The sequence below is a fragment of the Cottoperca gobio genome, chromosome 13 (assembly GCF_900634415.1).
Source record: "Cottoperca gobio chromosome 13, fCotGob3.1, whole genome shotgun sequence".
NCBI classification, from domain to species: Eukaryota; Metazoa; Chordata; class Actinopteri; order Perciformes; family Bovichtidae; genus Cottoperca; species Cottoperca gobio.
Window position 1 is genome coordinate 17,999,469 of NC_041367.1, and position 24,748 is coordinate 18,024,216.

Genomic DNA, 24,748 nt, shown 5'->3' on the forward strand with positions numbered 1-24,748 from the left:
CCATATTTCAAAACAATGTCAGTTTTCAGAGCGACTGACAGTATTTCAATTTTCCACAAGATGGTGCTTTTTCCCGTTCCAACAATTGAGAAAATGCGAATATTTTACTCAGTCAACAAAAGGGTCTTTTTACTCTACTCATTTTTTATTTGTTAGCTTTTATCTATACTTTATACTTAATTATATCGGTAAGGCAAACGTCTGATGTAAAAATGTGAAATCAGATGCGTTTCTGTATTTGAAATAAATCAAATACTTTAACATCTGTTTGTTGTTTTAACATTTGTGTACGTAGATACATAGTATGTTACAAATCGATCGGTTCCTCCATTATTTAAACTCCTTTTGGGATCTTGAAGCTACTTTGTGGCCAGCCGTTCTCCCATCCTGTTCATCCCAGTGCAGCCCATCCCTCTCTTAGCTCGGTGGGCGTGGTATGAGTTGGGAAAACAAACTGCAGACACTCTACGATACTTCCTCACCCTGCATCAGTTGAGTTTCCCCGCGGCTCCTCGTCAGCTGGCCGTGCGTAATTCCCCAAGAGTCGAGGTGCACTGTTTTTTTCTCTCTCCCCAACTGGGGTTTTGCGCTCTGGTTGTTGCGCACAGTACCACCAGGAGAGACTGGCAACATCCCCGACCAGCACTACTTTGATTTTTATCAAATGGGGGGAACAGACTGCACCAGCAGTGACAGCCAAACGCCGACAGTACTTTGAACAGACAAGCCTTCAGGAGACCGTCATGTACTAGTGACAGACGGCAGTTGTAGAGCAAGAGGAAACAGCAGACACTGACAAACATGAGCGGCGGAGAAATCATCTTCCAAGGGTGGCTGAGGAAGTCACCACCGGAGAAAAAACTGAGGAGATATGTAAGTGAATTCCACTCGCTGTCGCTGAAGTTGTCCATGTTTAAGAGTTTGACTCGTGCATGAGTAGCCCAGTGTCCGAGTTTCTCTCTCTGTCAAAATGCTGCTTTGTTTATCTGCATCTCAGATAAGTGGTGTCAAACTCCGATATTTAAAGCTCAATTGTAGCAGGTGCACCCCACTACCATCTGGACCTCTCGTTTCTTTTAATGACCTACAGGAGGCACCACATGTTGTTCTGGATTCTGAACTACAGCCTCAATCCATTACAATCTTTATATGTATGTTTAACATGAAAATGAAGTTGACAGGTTTTACATAGCCAGCCACTGTGGGGTCCTGTGACAACATGGAAGTAAGCCTGTGTAATACCCGACAGCTGTCTATCAATTTGACTAAATAGCTCACACATACACACAAACTGCCATTTGGCTTTATCCAATCTTGATGAGGTAATGTCTAATCAAGCATTGATGTAACCGGTGTTCATCTTGGCCAAGCCGACTGATGTCACAACAATAGTAATAACTGCACAGCACTTGAGTGCCTTGATAAGGCTTTATAAGCCAAAGCCGCTCGTCTCTTGCTGGGTACTGGGCAGGAGAAAGGCTACAAATCAGATAATAGGATTTATGGAGGCAGATAGAACCATGAGACAATCTCCTATAAATACAGCTGTCCACTGTTTATGTATGGTGTTGCATTACCAGGCCTCTCTCTCCATGTTCCTACTAGCTGACTTTGCCATGATGTCATCTCTCCGTTTCATCTGGAAATCCATCCTTGAATGTCTTCAAATGTAGCCCCCCCATTGTCCTGTCATTTCCTCATTGTCTTCCACTTAAAGCTGGCTAATGTTTACACAGAGACCACCATGGTCCGTATGGAACGGCAGCTGCAGTTGTACAAAGGAAAAAAATTTGCTTGGTTCATAGCAGTACTGTATAAACAACGAGAAAAAACGCTCGCATGGCATAATGGAGCTAAAATAATGGCCTTCCTCAGGCAAGAGAGCAGGGTCCCAGTCCGTTCTCACCCTGAGCAATAACCTATAAACAACTGCACACACACACACACACACACACACACAGTTTGAGCTAGAAAACAGTGTCATGAGATGGAGTGTACAGAACAGGCAGACTTGTGAATGTGATAATCTGTCCATCTGAAATTCCTTCCACTTAAAGTCAGGCTATGGACAATCGGGGCCATTTACTCACCAGTATTGCTGTCATCTGACATAGTTGACGTCCTATTGGAGAGGGATATTTTCAGATACTACTTTCACATACTTGCAGACATTCCAGCCTGAAGGTGTGTTTCTCAAGGAACTTGGTGGCAAGTTTGATCGGTCATTATATTGGAATGAGCTGAGGAGGTGTAAGGAATGTATTGTTTCAGAGCTGACATATTAAACGCTACAGTTCATACTGTTGTGCCTTTTTTTAGGAAATTATTTGCAAACGATTGCACAAGTTTGAATCCTTAAAGCCAATTTCCCTGTCAATATTCCACACCTTTCTACTAAAACGTCCTCCCTAAACCAGATGAGGCCAATGTTTGTTAATCAGTAGTTAGTTGTTGAAATAATTGGTCATTGTATTACAATAGTAAAGTCTCCTGTGACCTTCCACAGACAGTTTCTAAAAAATGTGGCACAGCTATGCAGTGCAGATTCCAGTGCAGGTTAACGAGAGATTAAAAACTGGTACTACCACCGCAGGTCTGGCATGCAAATTGTATGCAAAATCAGGGAGCAAAACACTTGTGGCAGTTGAAGCCTGAAAGCAACTGGGGGTAAAGACATGAGACAACATGTTTATGCTCTGTAACAAGCATGACTAGTCCTGGTTAAATAGTTGCTAATTGTTTACAAATGCTATTAACTCTTAGCAGTGACTCACTCTTTCTACAACAGCTCCTTGCTGCACAAACACCACTTGACGAGCATAAACTCTCCGTGTCCCCCCTCAGACATGTGACGGTGACGCTACAGACATGTGTAGTCACTTTTCACACGCGCTGCATCTCCACAAGGCAAACAGTCGCCCTCTAATGTCCCAGCACTGCTAAAGGATTCACTTGGTTGGTGCTTATCTCGTCTCGGGGGCTGATCGACACTCCAGAGGTGGGCAGTGTTTTAAGGGTTGGTGGGAGTGGCCTGGTTGCTTTTGTTGAACAATGTCCAGAATAAGCAGAAGGAACATGAAAACAAATGACTAACACAGCACTTACCCAGTGCATCTGTTGAGGGTATTGTATAAGTCAGTAGTCAGACAATATGCTTTATCATGTTAGCTACAAACAATATCTGATTTGTAGCTGCTGCTCAGCCTAACCTACCAAATCAATATACTGTTCAAAAATACATTTTTTGACTGTAGTTTTTTTTCTTCCTTCACTTGTAATAAACAAAGGAAAGGAAATCTTTAGTCTTACCTGACATCCAATGTTGACATATGCATAATAATAAGTCCTCTAACTGAATTATGCACATATGAACCATACTGCATAATATGCATCATACGTGCAACGTGTCTTACTGTAAACAATTGAATTGCCGTTCTCAGGTTGGGATCAAGCTGCTGTTGGCAAGACCCTCCCATTTGCCCGTTGTTGAATCTGAGATCACAAAACATGTCTGTTCACATACAGTAAAGTATTGCCACATTCCACACGGATCATATCGGCAAGGTGATAGCTGCAGCTTCGGCTTTCTCCCGCTGCCAGTTTCTACGAGCTTTATCGTCTTGCCCTTGCTGATGGTACATCCAAGAGAGAGGAAGAGAGGTGGGGGGAGTCAGTGAGTTTTCAAGGCAGACATAGTAGAGCAGCAGTGTGTCCCACTGTCAGCTGCCCGTTCTGCTGTTGTTTTGCAGAGGGGCTTTGGGAAGTCCTTGCCCTCAGAGGTCAACGGAGAACGCCTCCCAGTTCCTGCTTTGACAGACACCCAGCGCTCACACAGACATTTTCCTTGTTCCACTTTATCTGTGGGACCTCAAATGGTCTTTTGCCCAGAAGCTACAAAACTGGGGTGGCGTTATGTGACTGCGGTATCAAAGTCAGTTTAGTGTATCATTGTTGAATCTGTTCACCTAACGGGATCCTTGGGATTAACATAAGACTGAAGCCTACGATCGTTTCTATTGTTGGTTAATCTGTTAGATGTTTTTAAGCAAAGTGCCTTACTGAAGTAAAATATATTTTAATCTGATTAATTAATATCAGACAGTAGCAACAAATGCAGCATATTCCCTCATTTAAGAAGCTGGAAACAGGGAACGTATGGATTTTCTTTAACTCATAAAAACAATTGATGCAGAAAAGTCGCAATTGTTTGTCACAAAATTGAACTTTTTGACATCCAATCTTTCACATTCATTGTGAGAATCCCAGGGTGGCCTTGTTTGAACCTTTGTCATAATATCCTGTCCTTTGCCATGAACTCTGGTTTAGCCTATGTATTTTCTGCCCAAAACTTAATTATTGCACCACTAGCAGATGCCAGACTTCCTTTGGATGGTACCTACAGGAAGTGTTGTGACAGAGGTCCCATGACAGGGAAAGAAATTAAATTGGTCTGTGTGAGTATATAAATGTATTTCCATCCATCAAAACTCCATCAGTTGAGCTTAAAATACTGCTGTTCTGTAGGAAATTAGATCCGATTGATTTTTCTCTTGTGATTTTGACCAGCAGCAGTGAGAATGTTTTTTTTCCCCCCTTAGATCCTGAACTCTCAGGAAGGACACTATCACAGGGGTGATGGTTTTATTAAATGGTGCTAAAAATAAAAAATGAATCCGACTACAACTACAAGGGTCGTAAACATCTGACCAAAGCAACTTCTGGGATTAATACATTTCTGTTTAAAACCCCTCTGCTGATATAAATGATAACAGCTCAGGGGAACATTGTACCAGTGAGGCCATAAACAAATAGTTAATTTGACATCTACAAGATGTGGTTTGATAATATTCTATAAAAAGGCCACTGATCATAGATATGGTATATAGTTAGTTTCCTGTCCCCCCCCCAAATGTAGCTGTGTGCGTCTACTTAATCAAGCGCCTGACACACCAACTAAGTGTAGTATCATTAGATTGTTCCACTATATCTGTTTTTTCTACAGAAATCCTGTTTCTGCGCTGTTGATAAGATCAAAACAAAAAATAATATACCGGAATCATGCTACCACCTCGTTCATGTGATAGTAGCTTACATGTCATGTGCCATCTGAAGCAAATGGGGCTTTGCAATTGTGGCGTTAGTCAGTAGAAATGCCCTTTGGCCTCCCACTCCAAGATATAAAAGTAATTTAAGTATTACTAGCAAAAGCAGTAACAGAATATACAAATACACAAACACAAATATGAATACCATTGCTGACATTTGAGGTTTCAGCGTGAGATATTTGCTTTGGTGTTTAAATGTGTGGCCAAAAAGCTTGTTGACAGCTAACTAATGATTTTTTTTTAGCATCTATTTACACAGGGACGGTTGACTTAGCACACTCACTATTTTTGACCGGCGCCCTGCTTTACATTGAAAACAGTTGCTCACACAACACGCCTTTCTGACGCCCCCTGAGCAACTCTGTCTGAGCAGGTTCAGCTAAGATGCATCATGATAGTAGATGGTGAGGTAACATCTCATAGACCTAGAAACACAGTTAAGATAAACATACTTTAGTGAATGCAACAATAATCTGTTTTAATAGTGTGGAACAGCTACACATTTTCTATTTTAATATTTAAGAAAATGATTGAGACATTAGTGTGACTGTCAGGTCATACTAGGGGAGCTTTCAGGGGCCCACCTGCTGTATAAACATTTGTTTAATTCACTTTAAAAAATTGTTATTGTAGTGAAAAACGTTACTGTATGACCTGTGGGGGCAGCTGCATCGTGGAACACTAACAGCTGTATGCTACATTAGGGTGGTATCATGTGTCTCTGTTTCAGGTGATTCACTTGCCTTGTTGCAATATCTTGTAGGAGTTGAAAATATGTAAGCAAATTGCCTTTCGGCTGAGGTTGTGGTATAGGTGGTTATATTAGTCAAAAGAAAAACGGCTACAAGCATGCACATGTTTCTCTGTATAGCAGTGATAAATCATTTTATTCAGGAAACAGTGATACAGTGAAAACCAAGCTGATGAAAGTGAATCGCATCGCCTTAATTCAAATATTGTTTTGGAGCAGTTTATTCCTTCAGTGCTTGAGTTCTGTGTTCCTCTAATATCGACATAGCTTAGACTATTCTTTTTGTAAAGATCCAGACAGTGATGAGTCAGTGCAGTTCAGTGGTAGGAACTGAACATCCTTACAACTGAAGCTCAGATAAGAATAAACTCTGAGTAATATATCCAGTGTAAAAATACAGACTTCACTGGAACATAGTGAGATAAAATAGGACGATGCCTATCTACGATGAGGAGAGACAGTGATGCGGATCACGATCTTTTCTGTGTGTCCGAGGTTTCCAGGTGACATATTGCATCCACTGGTAGCCTCTTGGAGGTACACACTCCCCCAAAACATATTCAATAGAGGCGTGTTTTAGTCTGATTTAATCTGATTAATGCATCCCTCCAATAATCCTTCTAACACATTAATTTGATTGTTTCAGTCATGGTAAATGATCAGCTCGGCTAAATATATCCTCGGTAATTTGGTTTATGAGGCTATTTTATCGTGCCATTCAGAATTTTTCATTCATTTGGCATCTGAAAGAAAAGTTTCCCGGGATGCAGTGATATGTTTTCTTTTGCACAAATGACAGCATTTATATTAACATTTGTTATTTAGCAGTAGCACTTATCCAGAGTGACTTACAGTGAACTAACTACAGGGACAGTCTCCCTGGAGCAACTCAGGGTTGAGTGCCTTGCTCTAGGGCACAAGGGTGGCAGCCTGGTTTTGATATAGGCAAAGACACTTTTACAGTGACTTGTGATACTACTAAGTACATAGAGCCTAATTATATTATGTCTTTTATCATGTGTCATCATGTTTAGCATTGTGACATATCTTTTTCTACCTCTTGCCATGCTGTTATTTGCATAGCCAAAAACAGACCACAACATTGTGTTCTGTGGAGTTAAGAAAATAATAACATTTCTGAATGACACAAAAAAGCCAATGGCAAAGGCAATATTTAGCTGAGCTGTTAACTTATCTTAAGACTTAAACAATTATGGATATTGCAGTGTGCCACTTGAATGATTGGAATTGTTGTTGTTTGCCTTTAGTAATAATTTACAAAGTGATCAATTTAAGTGTGTATTTATTCATGAAGTGAAATTATTCAGTTGGCACTCTCCAGATTCTTTACTTTACTAATGTAAAGATATGGAAACTAGGCATGATTTCCAATGTTATATTATACTATTTTAATTCTGCTATTTTATACTATTTTAATTCTGCTATTTTATATTATTTTAATTCTAATATTTTATACTATTTTTAATGCTACTTCACACTCATTTACCTCAACACTGATTATTGTACTGTAAATGCTCTTATTCTGTCTAATCTTGTTATGTTTTTGCTGTGAAGCACTCTGAGCTGCAATTCTTGTATGAAAGGTGCTATATAAATAAAGCTTATTATTATTATTATTATTATTATTATTATTATATTATTATTATTATTATTATTATTATTATTATTATATGTATATAGTAGTATTGTGTGCATGTAGTCATAATGACAACTAGTCTACTGTGCTCCTGGTACATGGTATATTTTCAAATGTATTTGCTGGTCATACATGCTGAGTGCAACAACAGAGGCCGACATTAATGATGCTCACAGGGGGGCGAGGCACTGTGATGTTTGAGCTGGATTGATGGTGCGACAGATTAAGGTGCTGAGTTGCCACTTTTCCCTTGCATGTAAATGTGTCTACTGACGAGGCTGCTTCAGAGAGCTCTCTCCCGATATAATTGTTGTGTTTTATCCACCGTTGTGCATCTAAAGCACCTTGAGAGGAGTCAGAGAGACTAGGAGATGCTCACAGTGCACCCTCCCCGTACACAGACATGTTTGAGCCGCAGCAGATGGCAGAGGCAGAGGAAGTAACACAAAGAGTTCTGATTAAAGATAATGCTCCCCGTTAGTCAAACTGTCAGGGCGGGCTCACGCTAAATAAACCCAGATTTTTGCTGGTACGGAGACATGGCGAGAGATTACTCATTTTCCTAATGATGGAAGTGTTCAACTGCACATTGAGGCTGATTATTTCTACTGAGCGCTTTTGAGAGGTTGTTTTTCATAGGATGTGCTACACATTTTGCAGATCGTTACTCCCGTGAATTGAGTGAATGAGTGCTGTAGTTACCAAATGCAGCATCCCTCTTTGTCATCATCACACCTGTAGGATGGAGCCTTCCATCACAGTCATATGATGGCATTGTGTGTGGAATCGTATTTCCTATAATGCCATGAAAGCTGAGCTGCATCAGGCTCTGCTCTACATACACATCATGGGTTTGCAAAGCTGATGTCTTGCTCAAAAGGAGAATATGAACTTGGCAATTCTACACATGAGGGACACATAAGGAGTGTTCCTACCCTGTCTGTCTTGGCGCTCCATGGCTAACCTCCGACCTTCTTCATTAACACACAAGAATTTATGGGCCTGTTTGGGTCTTATCTGCATGTTTTGTGTCTTGCAGCTGCCGGCCTTCCAAGGTCAGTGTTTTGACTATTGAGAAACCTGAGCAGTTTGATTTAAATTGCAGCGGTGACTTAATGCATCCGTTGGACTTTAAACGGCTGTAGTTTTATACTCTCACCAATCCTGTTCAACATCTTTTCATGTTTACTTCTCCGGGTACACGGACGGGACAGGGTCATGTCCGACCCTGGAGCATCTGGATGTCTTCACCATTCGAGACAGATACTGGGCTAGAGCTGCTGAAAATGCAAAATGGCCACACATTGTTGGCACACTGTTTTGTTTGTAACGTGAATTTATTGGAAATGCTCCATAAACGTGTGTTATAAACGTTGTCTGGGAAAGCTGTCTGCTTAACATCTCGCTCCAAACCCAGATGGGGAGCCCTGTGTAAACTGTAAGAGTTCCAAGGAACTTCCCCATGCTCTCTCATGTCCATTTGTGGTTTATTTAAGCTCAATGTTACATAAACTGTTGTCACATAGGTAAATACAGAAACATGACACCTGTCAAGCACACAAAAGAAGACACGCATATTTTAAGAAGCATGCACTAGCTCAGGAACCCCTTCAGGGAATTTCTTCAAATTTGGCACAAACATCCACTTGGCTGAAGGATGAATTGATTACGATTTGATTGTCAAAAGTCAATGTCACAGTAACCTAACAAAACACGTTTTTTGGCCATAAATCAATGATCATGCGCTAATTATGACAATTTCACACATATGTCTAATTGGATAAAAATTATGACATTTTGGACATTTTCAGCAAACTGCCACCAGGCTGGTTTGCGGAGGCATCCAACCGCAAGGCGCTAATCCTAGTTTAGGGAAAGCTTGGAAAGCATTACAAACTTTAGAGGTGTTTCTGTGCTGTGTGAATGGCCAGGCGATATTTTTCAAATGTAACTGGATTGCATTCCCTCACTTGCTGTAACTCCCATCTGTTCCTGGAATGTGAGCTGACGTGTGACCCGCTATTGATTAGGACCACATAATCAGGGCTCTGTCGTCATTGTCTGCTGCAGCCCGTCCAGCTTTGTCCTCTCTTACCCTTAACCAGAATCACAAGTGTTAAGGCGTCACTCATACAATCATGGCAATTATAGCGGCCCCACCGTTTAATTCATGCACGGTAAAGTGGCTGCTGCTGTTGTTGCTTCTGTTGAGAGGTGTTGTCTGCAAAGATGCAATTCTAGCCTTATTCAGGCACCAGAAGGGACAAGAAATGAAGTCACTGCTGTGCTAAATATTCCTCTTTTGTTCTTATCTAACTAGGAGCTAGGAAACAGCACCCACATATAATAGATGTGGGATGAATGCATTACTGAGAATTCTTGTAGGAGGGCTATGTCTGCTGTCCTTATTTAGAACCAGTAATCATTCAGGATGAGTGAAATTAAAAACTGGATGATGCTAACTTATGAGTAGCTTACAAGGGAACGTTGAGTAAATATTGTAAGCTAAGATCTAAAACCTTTGTGAAAAATGTCAATTCAATATCGATACCAAAACTATCCCTTTTCCATATCTTACTTGAGGGCTATTAACATGTTTTTCTACAAAACCCTTTTTCTTTTTTTTTTTTACAAAAGAAGCACAGCCAGCCAAAATAAAATACAAAATCAAAAGATCAAAGATTGTTAAAGATTGAAAATGTAAAGAGCTTCCAGACACATGAAAGCTCACTGCTGGGAGTCCTTATTGGCTGAAATTGGATACTAAACCCCCCCCCCCCCCCAACCACTTTTCCTCCCCCTCTTATTTTCCTCGATGCTCAGTCCCATCCCTTAGAAGCCCACCAGTGGGACCTCTGAAACACTGATGGGATCCCTCTCACTTCACCTTTTACTATAATTACGCAGTAATGGCCCAACACCAGTGCATTTCCATTCAGTCTCCTCACGGTGTTGTTAGTGTGTGTGAGCGACGTCACTCAGATCAAATGTGTTGCATAAAGCTTCCAGTCTAACTGCAGCCAAGCAGTCAGTGTCACAAGAGGTACATTGCCCATGATCTTTACAAAAAGCTGGTAATGGATGAAAAAAATGTTCACAAGCTCTACAGCACCTCCACAGTGCCGTTGTTTGTGCAGCTGTGTGGTGTGTGTACTGCAGCAGCAGGTAAAGCAGAGGAGGCTGAGTCAAAGACAACAACCTGCTGTCTCCTCCTCTCTTGTTTGATAGGAGGAGAGGTAAACAAGACTATTCTAACCTTTTAACTTGGATAGCATACGTGTTTAATTTGGATGTTTGCTCATGCACATTTAAGAACATGTGAACTGGTACTTATCAGCCAGCCTGTTGACACAGCCTACTACTACACACACACTACACACACACACGCACACTATGTGTTGCTCGATTGTAAAAGGCACACCTTGGATAATTGTTCAGGCCACAACCATCTCCAAGTTCATTAGTCAGTGTTACTAGGACAGCAGAGTGATGAGTTGTGTTCAAAGATATGAGACTGGGCTTGTTTTTACAGTGTTGGATTAGATATGTGCAAATACAGTAAATGATTGCTGTGACTTATCAGCTGTCGCTGTGTGTTTATCTCCTAAAATGTGGTGTAAAGCCTTGGAGAACACATCAACACATACCAGACAATTAGATTCTCTTTGTGTGAATTTGTTTGTTTTCCCGCAGTATCATTGTTTTGCAGTTGCCAAAAATAGAACAAAACATGTCTACTTATCAACATGCAAAGAAACAAAAGGAATTGGCAAGACAAACCAGTTTTGATCCTATTTTTAGAAGTGAACTCGTTCAAAAGATTGTTTTGTGCAGTTTTGTTATTATAGGTTTTCCTTCCCAGTCATCTAAAATAGATGCAGACGTGTTATCCTTTGTGCTCCACTGTAGTCTCTCTGTATCTGTAGCTGGCTGCCATCAGCACAGGACAAATGGGACTATGCTGGAACAAGGTAAGATCAAGCCTTTATGGGATGATTGGATAAGAAGGGTCTAAACGCTGTGTGTTCATGGATACGGATGGCTGCTCTTCTTCTTGGAGAGCTTCAAGCGCTGGCAGGAAAAATAATTTCTACAGTTGAGACAGTTACAATCCAAATAACAAGTTTTTCTGCCTTTATTGTTTTGTCATTAACAGTATCATTTAGTTTTGTGCTTAGTGAGGTTGTGCTACGATTTGACCTTTATTTGAATTTGATCTCCTCTGCGGAGAGTGCATCAAAACATGATGAACAAATGCCAAGGAGTTACAACATGCCCTGTGTTGTTTACAATGTATTGCTCATAACAGTAATGTATGATAGTGTGTTAGTTTAGGGTGTGATTGGTGGATCACATCTCTGTCAGTGGTCCAGTGGACTGTCCAGTCCAGTTGTTAACAGGGGCAGTGTGTCTCGGCTGAGCCCCCCCCCCCCCCCCCGAACAGTGATGCAGCTTAAACCAAAGCTATGAGGGGGAGGGGAAAGTTTGAGAGCCGGGAGAGTTCAGCCTAGTTTTAGAGCTTCAGCCCTCACTTCCCAGCGCTTAGACAGTGATCGATGGGCTTAGACATGCTCTGTAGGACAGGCGGTGGGTGGGTTAGCTCATTTAGTTGTGTCCTCCTCCCCCATGATTTACTTCACCAGGGAAGTTTGCTCAAATTTGAAAGAGTGCGTGAGAGAGAGCGAGAGAGAGGAAAAGCTGCACTGCTGGTTGTGTTGTTGATTTGAAACTGAATGCACTTGAGACATTTCATTTTATTTTCCATGCAAGATTTCTGTGAGGAGCTCAGCAGAAAGTGTGACAAAGGGAAACATTATTCAACCCTCTCATTCAGAGACCAAGCTGTAAATTAATTTGTTCTTGAATTAGGCCGCAACTACATTTCCCGTGGAAAATACTCATTCTATTTTTAGTGTGATAAGGCCTCCTAAATGAGTTGTCTATCCTCCGTGGTTGAGAGCTGTCGCTGTCCTGGGTTAATATGCTGGCCGCAGTTGAAGGATGCCAGGAATAACCCAGCTGGGTTGTACTGACCTCTTGAAACTGGGCAGCGCTCCAGGTCTCAATTAAGTGATGCTCTCTCTTTCCAGAAAAGGCAATAATATTTAAATGGGGTTTGCAAGAGTTATAGCTGTGAATACTGTAATGGCACTGAACCAAAGAGCTTTGTGGACCTGGGAGGCAAAGTATGCAGTGCCCTGTGTTTTTCCTCTTATGTATTTTTATGAAATAAGGAAGTTCACACTTCAACAGAATCATTTAAAAGAAAACTTGAGGAGTTACACTGTTGACTTCTTTGGAATCTGTTCTCCCACAGCCTTTACCAGTCCAATCTGCAACGTTAATAACAACCTCCCATAGTGAGAAATGACCTAATACAACTGCACAACTCATCAGATTGTGCTGATAAATCATCTTGAAACTAGTGGTAAGATGCACGCAGCTTCACGGCTCTACTATCAACACCCTTAGGGCACACTGCTACACACAGAAGATAAGATCACAATCTGCACTTCCTCTTCTTCTTACCTCTGTAGACTTCTCAGAGGAAAAATAAACAGAACATTTCAGTAACATTTTGTATAAGGAATGATCTCTTCTAAAAGTATAATGTGTTACATTCACATAATTAACCCCCACTTTCAAACTGCTATATAGTATAGTATGTAAAATTACAATATGAAAGTGTTTATGATTGTAAATGGAGTACTTTGATTTTGTACATCAATATTTGTTTGTCCAAACAAAATGTCACCCAGAGATTTCATTCAATAGTTTTTCTATGAGTCCCAGTGTGTGTTCCAAAGTCCAAGGAAGCCATGACAGCGCGACAGACAGCCTGTATGCACAATACCACGACGCTGAAACCAAAGCAGCTAAATCAGCCATAATTAATTTTACCCCTGAAATGCCTCTCAGAGGTACTACTAGCCTATAAGAAATGTTGCATGCATGTTTCCAGAGAAGATTAGCATTTCCTCCTCTGAAAAGCACAGGAGAGATGCAATGAAATCCATTTTTCTGCCCTGTTTGTGCATCTGTCTGTTTTGAGGGGGGTGTGGGGCAGCTAGCCTTGCAGCAGTGTCTGTGTTGATGGAGAGCGAGGGGGCCTGCAGGATCCTGTGTGTCAGCAGCCTGCATCTGAGAGACATTGCCTGGCGGAAGTGCATCATTGGTAGATGTCCAAAAACCCCCCTTTACTCCCCCTTTCCCTTCCTGGTCTATCTTCCTCTTTTGTCTCTGAACACAGAGGCCCTTTAAGACAGCCACTGGGAAAACATATGGAGGCCACTGTTCTTCCTTTATTTTTCTAGTTGACAAATACAACAGTGGTGTTGTTGGTGTGAAATCAACATGTTACATTTGTAGGTTTCTCGAAATTGCATCACAACTGCTTGCATAGTAGGAGCGTGTACTGCTGCTGCCTTTCATGTGGTTATGACAAAGGGTGTTTATTTGCACTCTCAGAGGCAACTCCTGTGACACGATCATATGTAGCAGATGTGGGTTGATGTTGATTGGAGCAAAGCAGTGTCATTCACCACTTCTCGAAGGGGGAGGAACCTGCAGTCTTGTAATGAAGTTGTCATGAAGGAGTTCTGCTTCTGTCTTAGCTCACGGAGGGATATCAGCACAGGAAATACGTTGGGAGGGAGTAAACACCTGCTGCCTCCCCCCATAGCCTCCAAAACAGACATACCAACCACACAACAACCACATGCGTGCTAAAGCACAGTAACCTGCTCAAGTAAGCATACTTTAGTTTCTCTGCAGTCTGTTTGATCAACAGATAACATCACAACCCAGGTTCAGCTGTTGAGCGCGTTGCCACAGCAACATTCTGCATCGCTATCAGTAAGAAATTAAATGGAATACTCTTTGAGTATTTTATATTTTGCAGGTGGAAAATTATTTCAATTAAAAAAGAAAAGAAATAGTCATTCTCCATCAACACACAAGTATGATTTTGCTGTACTGGCTCATCTTTGTACCTTTCGTTCTTATTTCCCAGGCATGGAAGAAACGCTGGTTCATACTTCGCAGCGGCCGCATGAGTGGTGACCCTGATGTACTCGAGTACTACAAGAACGACCACTCCAAGAAACCCATCCGGGTCATCGACCTGCACTGCTGCGAACAGGTGGACGCTGGCCTGACCTTTAAGAGGAAGGAGTTCCAGGACAGCTTTGTGTTTGACATCAAGACCTCAGATCGCACTTTTTATCTTGTGGCTGAGACTGAGGAGGAGATGAACAAGTGGGTCCGCTCCATCTGCCAGCTGTGTGGGTTCAACCAGTCAGACGACAACCACGGTAGGAGACCCTGACCTGTCCTTGCTGCTCTGTTTCACTTTATCTCTCCAATATCTCCCAATGAAATGAAAACATCTTAAATGTGCTAAAGTGGTAATATATACTTTTAGCTCAAAAATCTGCTTTTGGTCTGCTGCCGCTACTATCGTGTTAGTTGGTACGGTAGAAAATCATGCTTCCAGTATGATAATAATACAATCTAGTACTGCAATGATGAGTCAATAATTTGGATTCAACAGAAAATAAGCGACACATTTGATAATCGATCAATTATTCAACTCATTTATCAAGCAGAATTTGCCAAACTTGCTGGCTATGCTTCTCCATTATATATGATTATGTGCTTTTCTCTGTTTTATATAATTTAATGTTGAATACACATAGATTTTAGACTGTTTGACGGAGAAAACAAACACATCTGAATTACAGAAATAAATCTTATCCCATTACGCATTTCTTCCACATTTAGTATACAATAGTATAAAGTGTATACATTTTATTTTTACTGAATTAATAGAATGTGCTTTGGTGTTTAGGGCATACAGTATAAGCAGTACAAACTAAAATACAAAAACTCCTCCCTTTTGTTAGTCTCCAACTGTGCTTTTTTCGTGTTATTTGGAACAGCTTGCATCTTAGTTTTCACAAAAGAAGAGGTCCAGCCACATGATATATTTGGAAATTGTGTTTTTTTTCCATCTTTGTTATTTGAGAGAGTGGAATAGGAACATCCCTGCCAAATAAATGGACACAGTGTCTGAGAGTGTTATTGATTTTTCTCTTCATTTGCTTTGTTATAGAAAGGGTCTGATCTCTGCCTGTTGTTCACAGAATGATGGAAATTTTTATTCTTGATTTGGCCATTTTAAAAGTTAGAAGCACATGCACAGCACGTTGGATTAAAGCGCCTATCAGAAAGACAAAACATGCTAATGATAATATTTTCATATAGTAATGTTTTTATGTGAAAGGGCTTCTGTCTGGGATAAAGAAAAGTAATCCTGCGATCCATAAATGTGCTTTAATTGCCTGAATTACACTCTTATGATCTTTTGCCATTTAAAAAAACTAATCTACTGCATGTACGAGGTTGCATGTAGGGCTGCAAACGTCTCTCCTTCTAAGCAGCAGTGAGTGCGGTCTTCAGGTGTGGGTGAACTCACTATAATCAGATACTTTTATTTTGGTTTTATAATCACAGATCTGCTATAATGGTGAGCATGAATGTGTCGTGTAGTTACTGTTATTTTAGCTCATGATATCAGAGTTTTGAGTGGCTGTAGCATCAATGCATCTCTCTGTCATACATGAGAAATTGACCACATATATTTAGTGGAGCTACAATGATTAGTCGATCGACAAAAGAAAATCGCAGACTATTTTTTAATCGATTAAGCGTCAGAAAATGCTGTTTTCATCCTCTCAAATGAGAGATTTCCTGTTTTTCTCTATTTTATATCATATTAAAGTAACTATATTTGTTTTTTTGACTGATAAAAAGACATCTTTGACTTTGAGGAAAGGCTACTTGCTGACGTTTTATGAACCAAATAACTAATCGAGAAAATAATCGGCAGACTAATCGGTGATGGATATCATGGTTAGTTGCAGCCCTAATATTCTGTATAGTGTATGTTCCATGAGAGTTTGTGAAATATTCAGTCCTCATATTTTGCTTTCATCCAGATTGCACTCATGATGTTGTTTTAACGCCACCTGGCAGCTGGTGGACGTTAATCTTTGTGCACATGGTTGATCATTTGTAACATGCAATATGTCCAGGTGTGGAATAAAAAACATCTGCATAATAATGCTCACATCAGGAGGGGATCCCCCTGCGCCAAGTTCATCAATTAGCCAGGTCCTGTTATGAATCTTGAGCTATATCAACTGTAGCCAGCAGGGTGTGGCTGGAAGAATGGGTTTGGAGAACTGAGAGGGCTGATGTCATCACAGCTGCATTAGTGACACACTTTCTTGATCATGTAACTTCATTGAAATGTGTAGTTCTTGTTGCTGAGAAACGTTATCAGAAACCTTTTGCTCTCTGTGTTTATCCAAATGCATTTTTCATACTCTATTTTAATAGGTGACATTAATAAGTAGAAATTAGGATTTGTTAGTGGCTCTCTTTGTGCTAGCTTGTTCTCTGAAAAACCACTTGCTGCTTTTTCCAAGCAAAATCTGGATTCTCAGCATTTTTTGTGCCAGAGGGATAGAAATCCCTGACTGATTTGAACAAGTGTCTCAATGTTCCAGACAGCCGTGAAAATCTTATGCAACTCTTATAAGATGTGAGCCTCCCCTGTTCTTATACCACTCAATATCTTTACGTGCTTTAGTAGTAGTTAGTAGTAGTAGTAGTAGTAGTAGTAGTAGTAGTAGTAGTAGTAGTAGTAGTAGTAGTAGTAGTAGTAGTAGTAGTAGTAGTAGTAGTAGTAGTGTGTTAAATGTTGCATGTGTGCATGCTTTAATTGTGAACTAAATATCCTGGAAAAAGTGTAAATGTAGATGTTATTCTCTCGTGTATCTGTTCCTCAAGGGCATAACTGCTCGATTTACCACTGGTTCCCGATAACGTCATAAACACTGTCTTAAGTTTGTGGAAAAACAAATAATTTTATTTGGAGAGGCAGCCATGGATCTTGAGGTGGTTGATAAGACCATTCAGAGCTAACACACACTGGACTGAAATGATCAGCTGATAGTGTTTGTTCACTGATGTTCAGAAAGATGGGTTTCTTCTTCCTGGTGTCTGCTTTTTGTTCTGCTCTGTATCTTAAACAAACACACACACAGATCGGTCCACACATCAGTTGCCTTCCTTAGAAAACTTTGCATGACAAGCTTTTCGGTCTAGTGTCTTTTCCAACGAATAAGTTGTTGACTGTTATGCAAATCTATCTCTTCCTCAGAATAACTCCTGCCTGCTAGTGTGTGTAGAGCTATTTAGTGTTTTTAAATATTTTTCTGAATAACTTGAGGGATTATTTGATCACCAAAATTGCTGATTGGTTTACTAAGGATCAAGTAACCGACTAACCATTTCAGCACTACTTGTGAGTTTGTTGGACAAAGCAGTCTGGAGTCAAATGCTTTTTCCCAATCGGACTGCCAGAAACTACCTTACCTGTCCATAGAGAGTGTATTGATGCCGACGTTGATGTCACTGAGCATGTGTGTTAGTGTTAGAAAGAGAAATTAGAGTATGTGAGAGGAGGCAACTCCCCGCCTACATCAGTATTCCTCCTGCTACATCTTCGATCTTGAACTTGGAGCCTGTAAACACACATTGCTCATGGAGCAGAGCCACGGTTTCTCACCAGCAACACATCAACTGTTGTTTAACACGCTGAGCTTTTATCAGTTGATGCAGAATTTTGTTCGTGTTGGTTTTGTGATTATAGTTTGATCAAGTGACTCAGATATGTGGCTGGTATTCAGAGCTAACGGAGGATAACTGTTCACAAACATCTTTTAGCAGTAAAGGTATTTTGTGGGTTTCCTCCTGGCAGACCGCTGAACCAGTCTGTCACCTAACAGTCTAGGAATTCCCTCTCTGAAAGAAAACAAACCATGCTCTTGGAAAAAAACGAGAGAAGTTAGTTCCTCTTGTAGAAAGTACACACGCTGACTGAGACCAACCGAAGAAGTGATACTGAAAGCAAGTTTGTTTTCATACAGAGTCAGACAGAAGGTGTAAACCGACCACTGGGTGTCTGAGATTCATATTGATTTCATTCCACAGCCATAACGTTGCCTACTGTACACAATGCCATATATTTTTTTCTAGTACAGCTGCAGAGCCAATGATAGGTCGACTGTGATAGTGAAAGGGATTAAGTTGGACAAGGGCGGCACATGACAGCAGCTCATTGTTACACAACCCAATAAAGCAACTTTCTCTCTCTTTATATATTTCATTGTCATAAAAAAAAACACACACACACATATATATATACAATTATCAGCAGTTTCCTACTCCAGATGATCCACAGTTTGCATATGGAACAATTCTTCATTAGAAGAGTAGTTCCTGTAATACTTTTCTCATTGAGGTCTGTGGATTATCCAAAGTGTCCAGGACATTTTCTTCTTGCAAGAAAACTTAATTAGTAGTTTAGTAAAATAGTTTTTGAAATCAAAATGGTCAATGCTTTGAGCCTCACAAATTAAATTCTGAGCAAAATAATTGCCTGCATGCTTACTACATGGGCCAAGTATCAAATGTCTTGAAATGTGGGGGAACTAACTCTTTTACAAAAGTCTTATTTTATGCAAATCATCATGATTTAAAGAATAGAAAACAGGCCAGTGTTGTAGCCAACAACATATTGTACAGTACATATACATTCCCTCTCCTTTGGATACACATGCACGCCTACCTCTTCCCCTCCCAAAGTGCCCTTTGTGTGCATTGATTTTTTGTTGAAATAATGAGACTCCATGGCACTGGAAGGTCAGGTTTCTGCTGCCACAGAGCTGTCTGAGGTCTGTTTGCCATTGTTGCCACTGCCCTGCATCCAACAATATGACTAGCAGCATCTGCAACATGCTGGGGACAAGAGACTTGAGAATACACTGTGCACAACCATAATCAAAATCATTGAAGAAGTTTGTAAAAAACGATGTTTAGAATTAGCGACAAAATAAAAATGGTTTCAATTCAATATCTGAATAGAGTAATTTTGAACAAACACTGACAACCAAAAGCAAGAGTTTTCAACAGAAATGTGGCAGTCCCCAGTCATTACAGCCCCTCTTACACAGACACATAAACACAGAGTTGCATGCTTTTCTAATTCTCACAATTTGCTGATGGGTGTAAGCGCTGTTGTTATCAGATACTGACGGCTGGGTGTGTGGCGTGTGTCTGCACCCAAGGAGACCCACCCCCGAGCACAATCTAATGAATGGAACATCATCTCGTCAATCATGGGCTTTGTTCTGCTCTCTCCCAGCTGTTTGAACTCCGAGACGAGGATAATCTCAACTAAAAATGAGGTTTTTACTTGTCAGCAGTCCTTTTCCTTTTCTCAGTCCCACTCTGTTTTGTTTTCCTCCTCTTGATTTTGTCTGTTCCCCTGGCTGTCCCTTGGAAACATATATAAAAATGTCAGTATTGTTTTTCAGTTAAACTGTTGCCCTTAACATGGTAGGAATGGGGGGAAAAAGAATAACTTCTTAATCAGCATTTCAAACAGCAGCCTCAGCAGTTTTTGTCAAATAGGCATTGGAAAGAGAATTCATTTATCTAAAGGCGGTTTATATCAAACCCCCCCCCCCCCCCCCCCCCCCTCGTGTGAAGCCAGATTGATGGTTTGTTGACTGTAGATGTACATCTCAGTATGACTTCAAAATGTGTCTTAGTGACATTAATCAGCTTCATTGTGACCATGCCATCTCATTGATGTTGTCTGTTTCCAAAATAATGAACATTTTACTGTTGAGGAATTATTGTAATCTACCCATTCGCTCATTCTTACATAAGCAAGTCAAAAATATGTGCTATGAAATGTAGACTTACAATGATTAAAGAGGAACTTACTTGAAGACAGTGAAGTTGTGGTCTTTGTTTGCTCTTTCTCCTCAACAGTGGCTTTGTCTAAGAAATGTCTGTTAAACTGTGACTGGTGTTGGCAACATATAAACTTCCCTTGACAAAAAAGGAATTTCACTAAGCGCGACAAACCAAAAGCTCCCAAGCAGTTGCGTAATGTTATGAAATCGAATTTTTTACAATTTCATTCATGTCGTTGTTATGAGTAAAAGTATGCAATACATAATACAATATCTTCAAATGCAGTTCAGTCTCTGGTTTAGATGATTTTATGCCACATGTATAACTGCTCACATGGGCCACCATTTCTCTGCATCGTGTTTCCCTCAATCATTCATCCTATAAAATCTGTTGTCCAGTATATATTTGGGTGATAGTCTTTGTAGATTTATGTGTACAAATTATGTTTGTATGTTTCATTTTTCATCTAGTGCATTAGCTCAATTGTTCAAATGACAGGTTTAGGATGGGCCTGTGGCAAAGCCAATCACTCTGATTGCTGGCTGCTACCCAGCCTACAGTCAAATGAAAACTGCAATGGACTATTTTGGAATGGGATATTTTCTTTGACTGACTGTTTATATGCAATTTAGCTGAAGTAGGTAGATGTTTATATACCTGTCTTCATCTTGTAATCAGCAATTTGGAGTATAATCTGCTTTCTGTTATGCAGATAGGCACCCCTCTCTTCTCACACTATATTACATTCACCGTAATTGGTAGGCTGGTAGTGTTAGCACAGATAAAGGTATAATTACAGAGCTGCCCCCTTTGTACAGGAGTTCGCAGACATTTCATGTAACTGCTTAGATGCAAAGAAGTTTATGTGGGCAGGCAGCTGTTTACAATTGTACAGCAAGGCTGCATGTCTACGGTGTTTGCAAAGTAAAGGACATTCAGCGTTTTATCAATGAAGAGGTCACTGCTGCTTCTTTTATACTCTTGGGGTCCGCATTAAAAAAACGTTCTGAAATGTACAGTCTCAGTGGTCGTGCCTAGAAGTTAACCCTACATTTGCGAACTGCGCAGAAACTCTTGTTGTTCTTGCTGCTCGATTACCTCTCCTAACCTTAACCATTCAAGGCCAATGCCTAACCTTAACAATCTTGCAAGAGCTTTTCAAATCTTGTAGACATGACCAGTTTACATGCTCCAAGATTTTTACTCCAATCTGCCAAAACGTTATGCTATGGCGTACACAATATCGCTGTAATCTTTCAAATGTCCGGTATTTCTTTTATGAGACTACACAAAATGACCACAGTGGATATATTTATTTTTTCTTTCTAAAAATATAACCTGGGTTCTTTCTGGACTGTGGCTTTGCCAACACTGGCAACAGGCGACCAGGCTGGCTGCACACAAACACAATCAAAGGGAATTGATTCAGCCCATAATGTATTCACCTTTTAAAACAAATTGTATAAAACATCCTGACAAGATGTCTACAGTGCATTGTAGTTGAGAGCATACACAAGTATAAGTCTCCATTTATCATGACTTATTGTAATGTACTGTCTTGTCAGATCAAATGATCCTTTTCAATTTTGGCTTAGTTGCTGCATTCAGCGGCACAGCCCTTTGCAGGTAAGTCTTGCATTGTTTCCAGTGAGTCAATGAAAACCAACACTCAACCATCTGCGTTCTCCCTCCCGTTGCACAACTACAGTATTTATCCACCCATCATCTTACATAAAGGAGGTCAGAGTGTTGACAATGAGCTGCTGTTTTAGACTTTAGCCAAACTCTGTAATTCATTGGTCCCTGACAAGCCTGAGCCTTTTAGGTGAATTGATCAGTCTAGTGTTTTGAGGCAAATTGATGTCGCAGTGTAGTGGAGGGGCGGTGCTCACATGATGCTGGGGAGAGGGGCAGGCACAGAGGAGTAATGTGATCAGGGAATGCTCCTGTGTGTCTACTCTGCTATATACTCTTCTGAGCTGTTTTCAAGGGAGAACGAAACAGCCATGTCACTTTGTTCAGACTAGCAGAGCCAGGATGCCATTTTCCCTCTTCCTGTTGACACCCTCAGTGCTATCAACTCTCTGCAGTGTCTACCTAACACATCTCTGCTGCAGCTAGCATCTCCTTTATCCAGTTATGTCTCATGTCTCAGTCTCATGGAAAGCTCCCAACCCCCCCACCACGCCAGCCATACATGCAAATGGCTCCACTATGAGGCCTCCTGGGACACAGTGTTGCTTTAAAGAGCCACTGATCTGGCAGATCCATGCAGGACAACACATAATGTATCTATATACTTGGAATCAGTAGTGAGAAGGAAGCAGTTTAACACTCAGGGTTGTGACAAAAGCTGGGAATTTATGGAAATGATTACATGTACTATCTGTTTTCAATGAATATTGACTTTTGGGCTTTACAATAGAGTTATTGGAAATGTTTGGATCACGCGGGTTGGAAACAATCCTACGCAGCCACCAGTGGAATCTAATTCTACAAATAGTATAATGATAATAATGATATTAGTGTAGCTGAGTCTTTATCTGGGATTAAACAATAGGAAAAGACATGTAATAAATTTGAAATTCGAAGGACGACGTTATGAACAAAGCTTTGAAGTATTCTGCACAGCTCTACACTCGCTTCATTTAGCTGGTGCTCTTTCCCAGATTGACTTAAACTGAGCGAGCAGGTAGAGGCCTTTTTCAAGGGCGCTTTGACAGGACCCGTGGGGGATCAAACCCATTGCCTGACCTTTGTGTCACAAGATGGCACCCCCCCCCCCCCCCCCCCAGACCACCATTCAGAGCCGTATCTGAGGTTAATTTCCAACACTCCTTGTAGCTGTCTCAGCCCTGAGGCCATATTTTTAAGTGCAATCTCATATGAACCCATTAAGGAAATTGAATTTTACTTGTACTGAAATTGAAGGCAGGTGGACAATGTGTACTTTAGATGATTATCTTATTTGTAATATTAAAGGAGTGATTGTAAGCCTGATGAAAAGCGTACAACTGCCGTATTGAGAACATTCAAATGCCTCCTTTTCGTTCATATTTCCATCATACACCCTTTCAATCAGTCAGTGTTTTTTTCTATTTTTATATCTCATTTCAGATTAGATTATCATATGTCCTCGTCTAAATGTAGCTTGACTGAGAGGAAATGAGCACCCTACAAAGAAGCTCTTGTCCTTAGTGATCCAGCAGGGTTCTAATTTTGGCCCCCTGAGACCAGCAGCCGGCTTCTATTAGATTATGGCCACAGAGCAGATGAGACAGTAGGTGATGTATTATAGAACATAATTGGAAAATTGCTCATGAACTTAGGAGCTCTTTGACCCAGAATAGCCATATGTCGTTCACCAACCAAAAGGCTCTTTTAATGCATTGCTGTTGATAGTCCGATGTTTGTGTCAAGCCGGGGAATGTCATGGGAAAAAACTCTTTTGTCTCTTTTAACTGCCTTGTTTGATGTTGAGGTTTTAGCTTAGTCGCAGAGAAAACAGTCTCTGGTAATGACATCGGGCTCGTAACTATAATTAGCCTTTATTTTACTTGTGCCAGTCCCTCCCAGTTTTATTACTTTTTTTTGTAAGATGTAGTATAATAAATGACTTCTCACTTTGCTTAATAAGCATTTCCCCACCTTTTTATATTGAGGGTCACAGTACATTAGCCAGTGGAGGGAATATTACTAGAAGCACCTAGGGGAAACTTTCAGTGTTTGTATTTTCCGCTCTTTTCTCTTTCTTTCTGTGTTGTGGACTGACTTGATGGAATTGCTTCCCAGTGGTAACATACATCATCAGACCCATTAGTGTCAGTGATGAGCCATGTAGGCTCTTCCATCAGCCGACTGGACCAGTCGTCTTTCTTCTCCTTCTGATTCTGTCATGTCAGTTAATTAAAAATAATTTAGGGCACACCCAAGACCATGCTCCTGTGGACACACACACTTATGAAGTTGTGGTTTGTCCTCAGTATTTCAGTCATTAAGCCTGCATGTGTTTTTCCATGCAGCTGTCCACTCTGGCAGGAGGGGGAGGAACTGTCTTTCTACAACAGATCAATATATCTACCCATGTTAGTACTCACCACACTGGATGGAAGCTTTTACAAAGCTTTTTGTGGAGAAAGGAGATGATGCCTAACCAGCCTAGGGAGAGTGGAATTGCTCAGAACAATGGTGTAATTGAGGATTATTGGGGGAGTCCCTGTCTGTGTGGCTGTGGGCCTGGGCATCTCACTGATGTCCACTGGCCTGTAGACCCCACAGCAGAGGCTTTTTTCCCCCTCAGGCATGGATGTGACCTCATTCAGCTAACTGGGCTTCAGAATACCCCCGCCCTCCAACTACCCCACATGCAGACACGCATGCTCATACACCACATTTGTGTGT

General features: G+C 40.8%; 1 protein-coding gene across 1 annotated transcript in view; it reads left to right on the forward strand.

Annotated features, from left to right (window-relative positions):
• The first annotated feature begins 469 nt into the window (after window positions 1-469).
• The window catches only part of gab2 (GRB2-associated binding protein 2), a 34,771-nt gene continuing 10,492 nt past the window's right edge, over window positions 470-24,748 (forward strand). Inside the window, exons 1-2 of the mRNA XM_029446423.1 lie at window positions 470-873; window positions 14,526-14,826. Of these exons, the coding sequence (XP_029302283.1) occupies window positions 802-873; window positions 14,526-14,826 (373 nt within the window). The 5' untranslated portion in view covers window positions 470-801. The remainder of the gene's footprint in view (window positions 874-14,525; window positions 14,827-24,748) is intronic.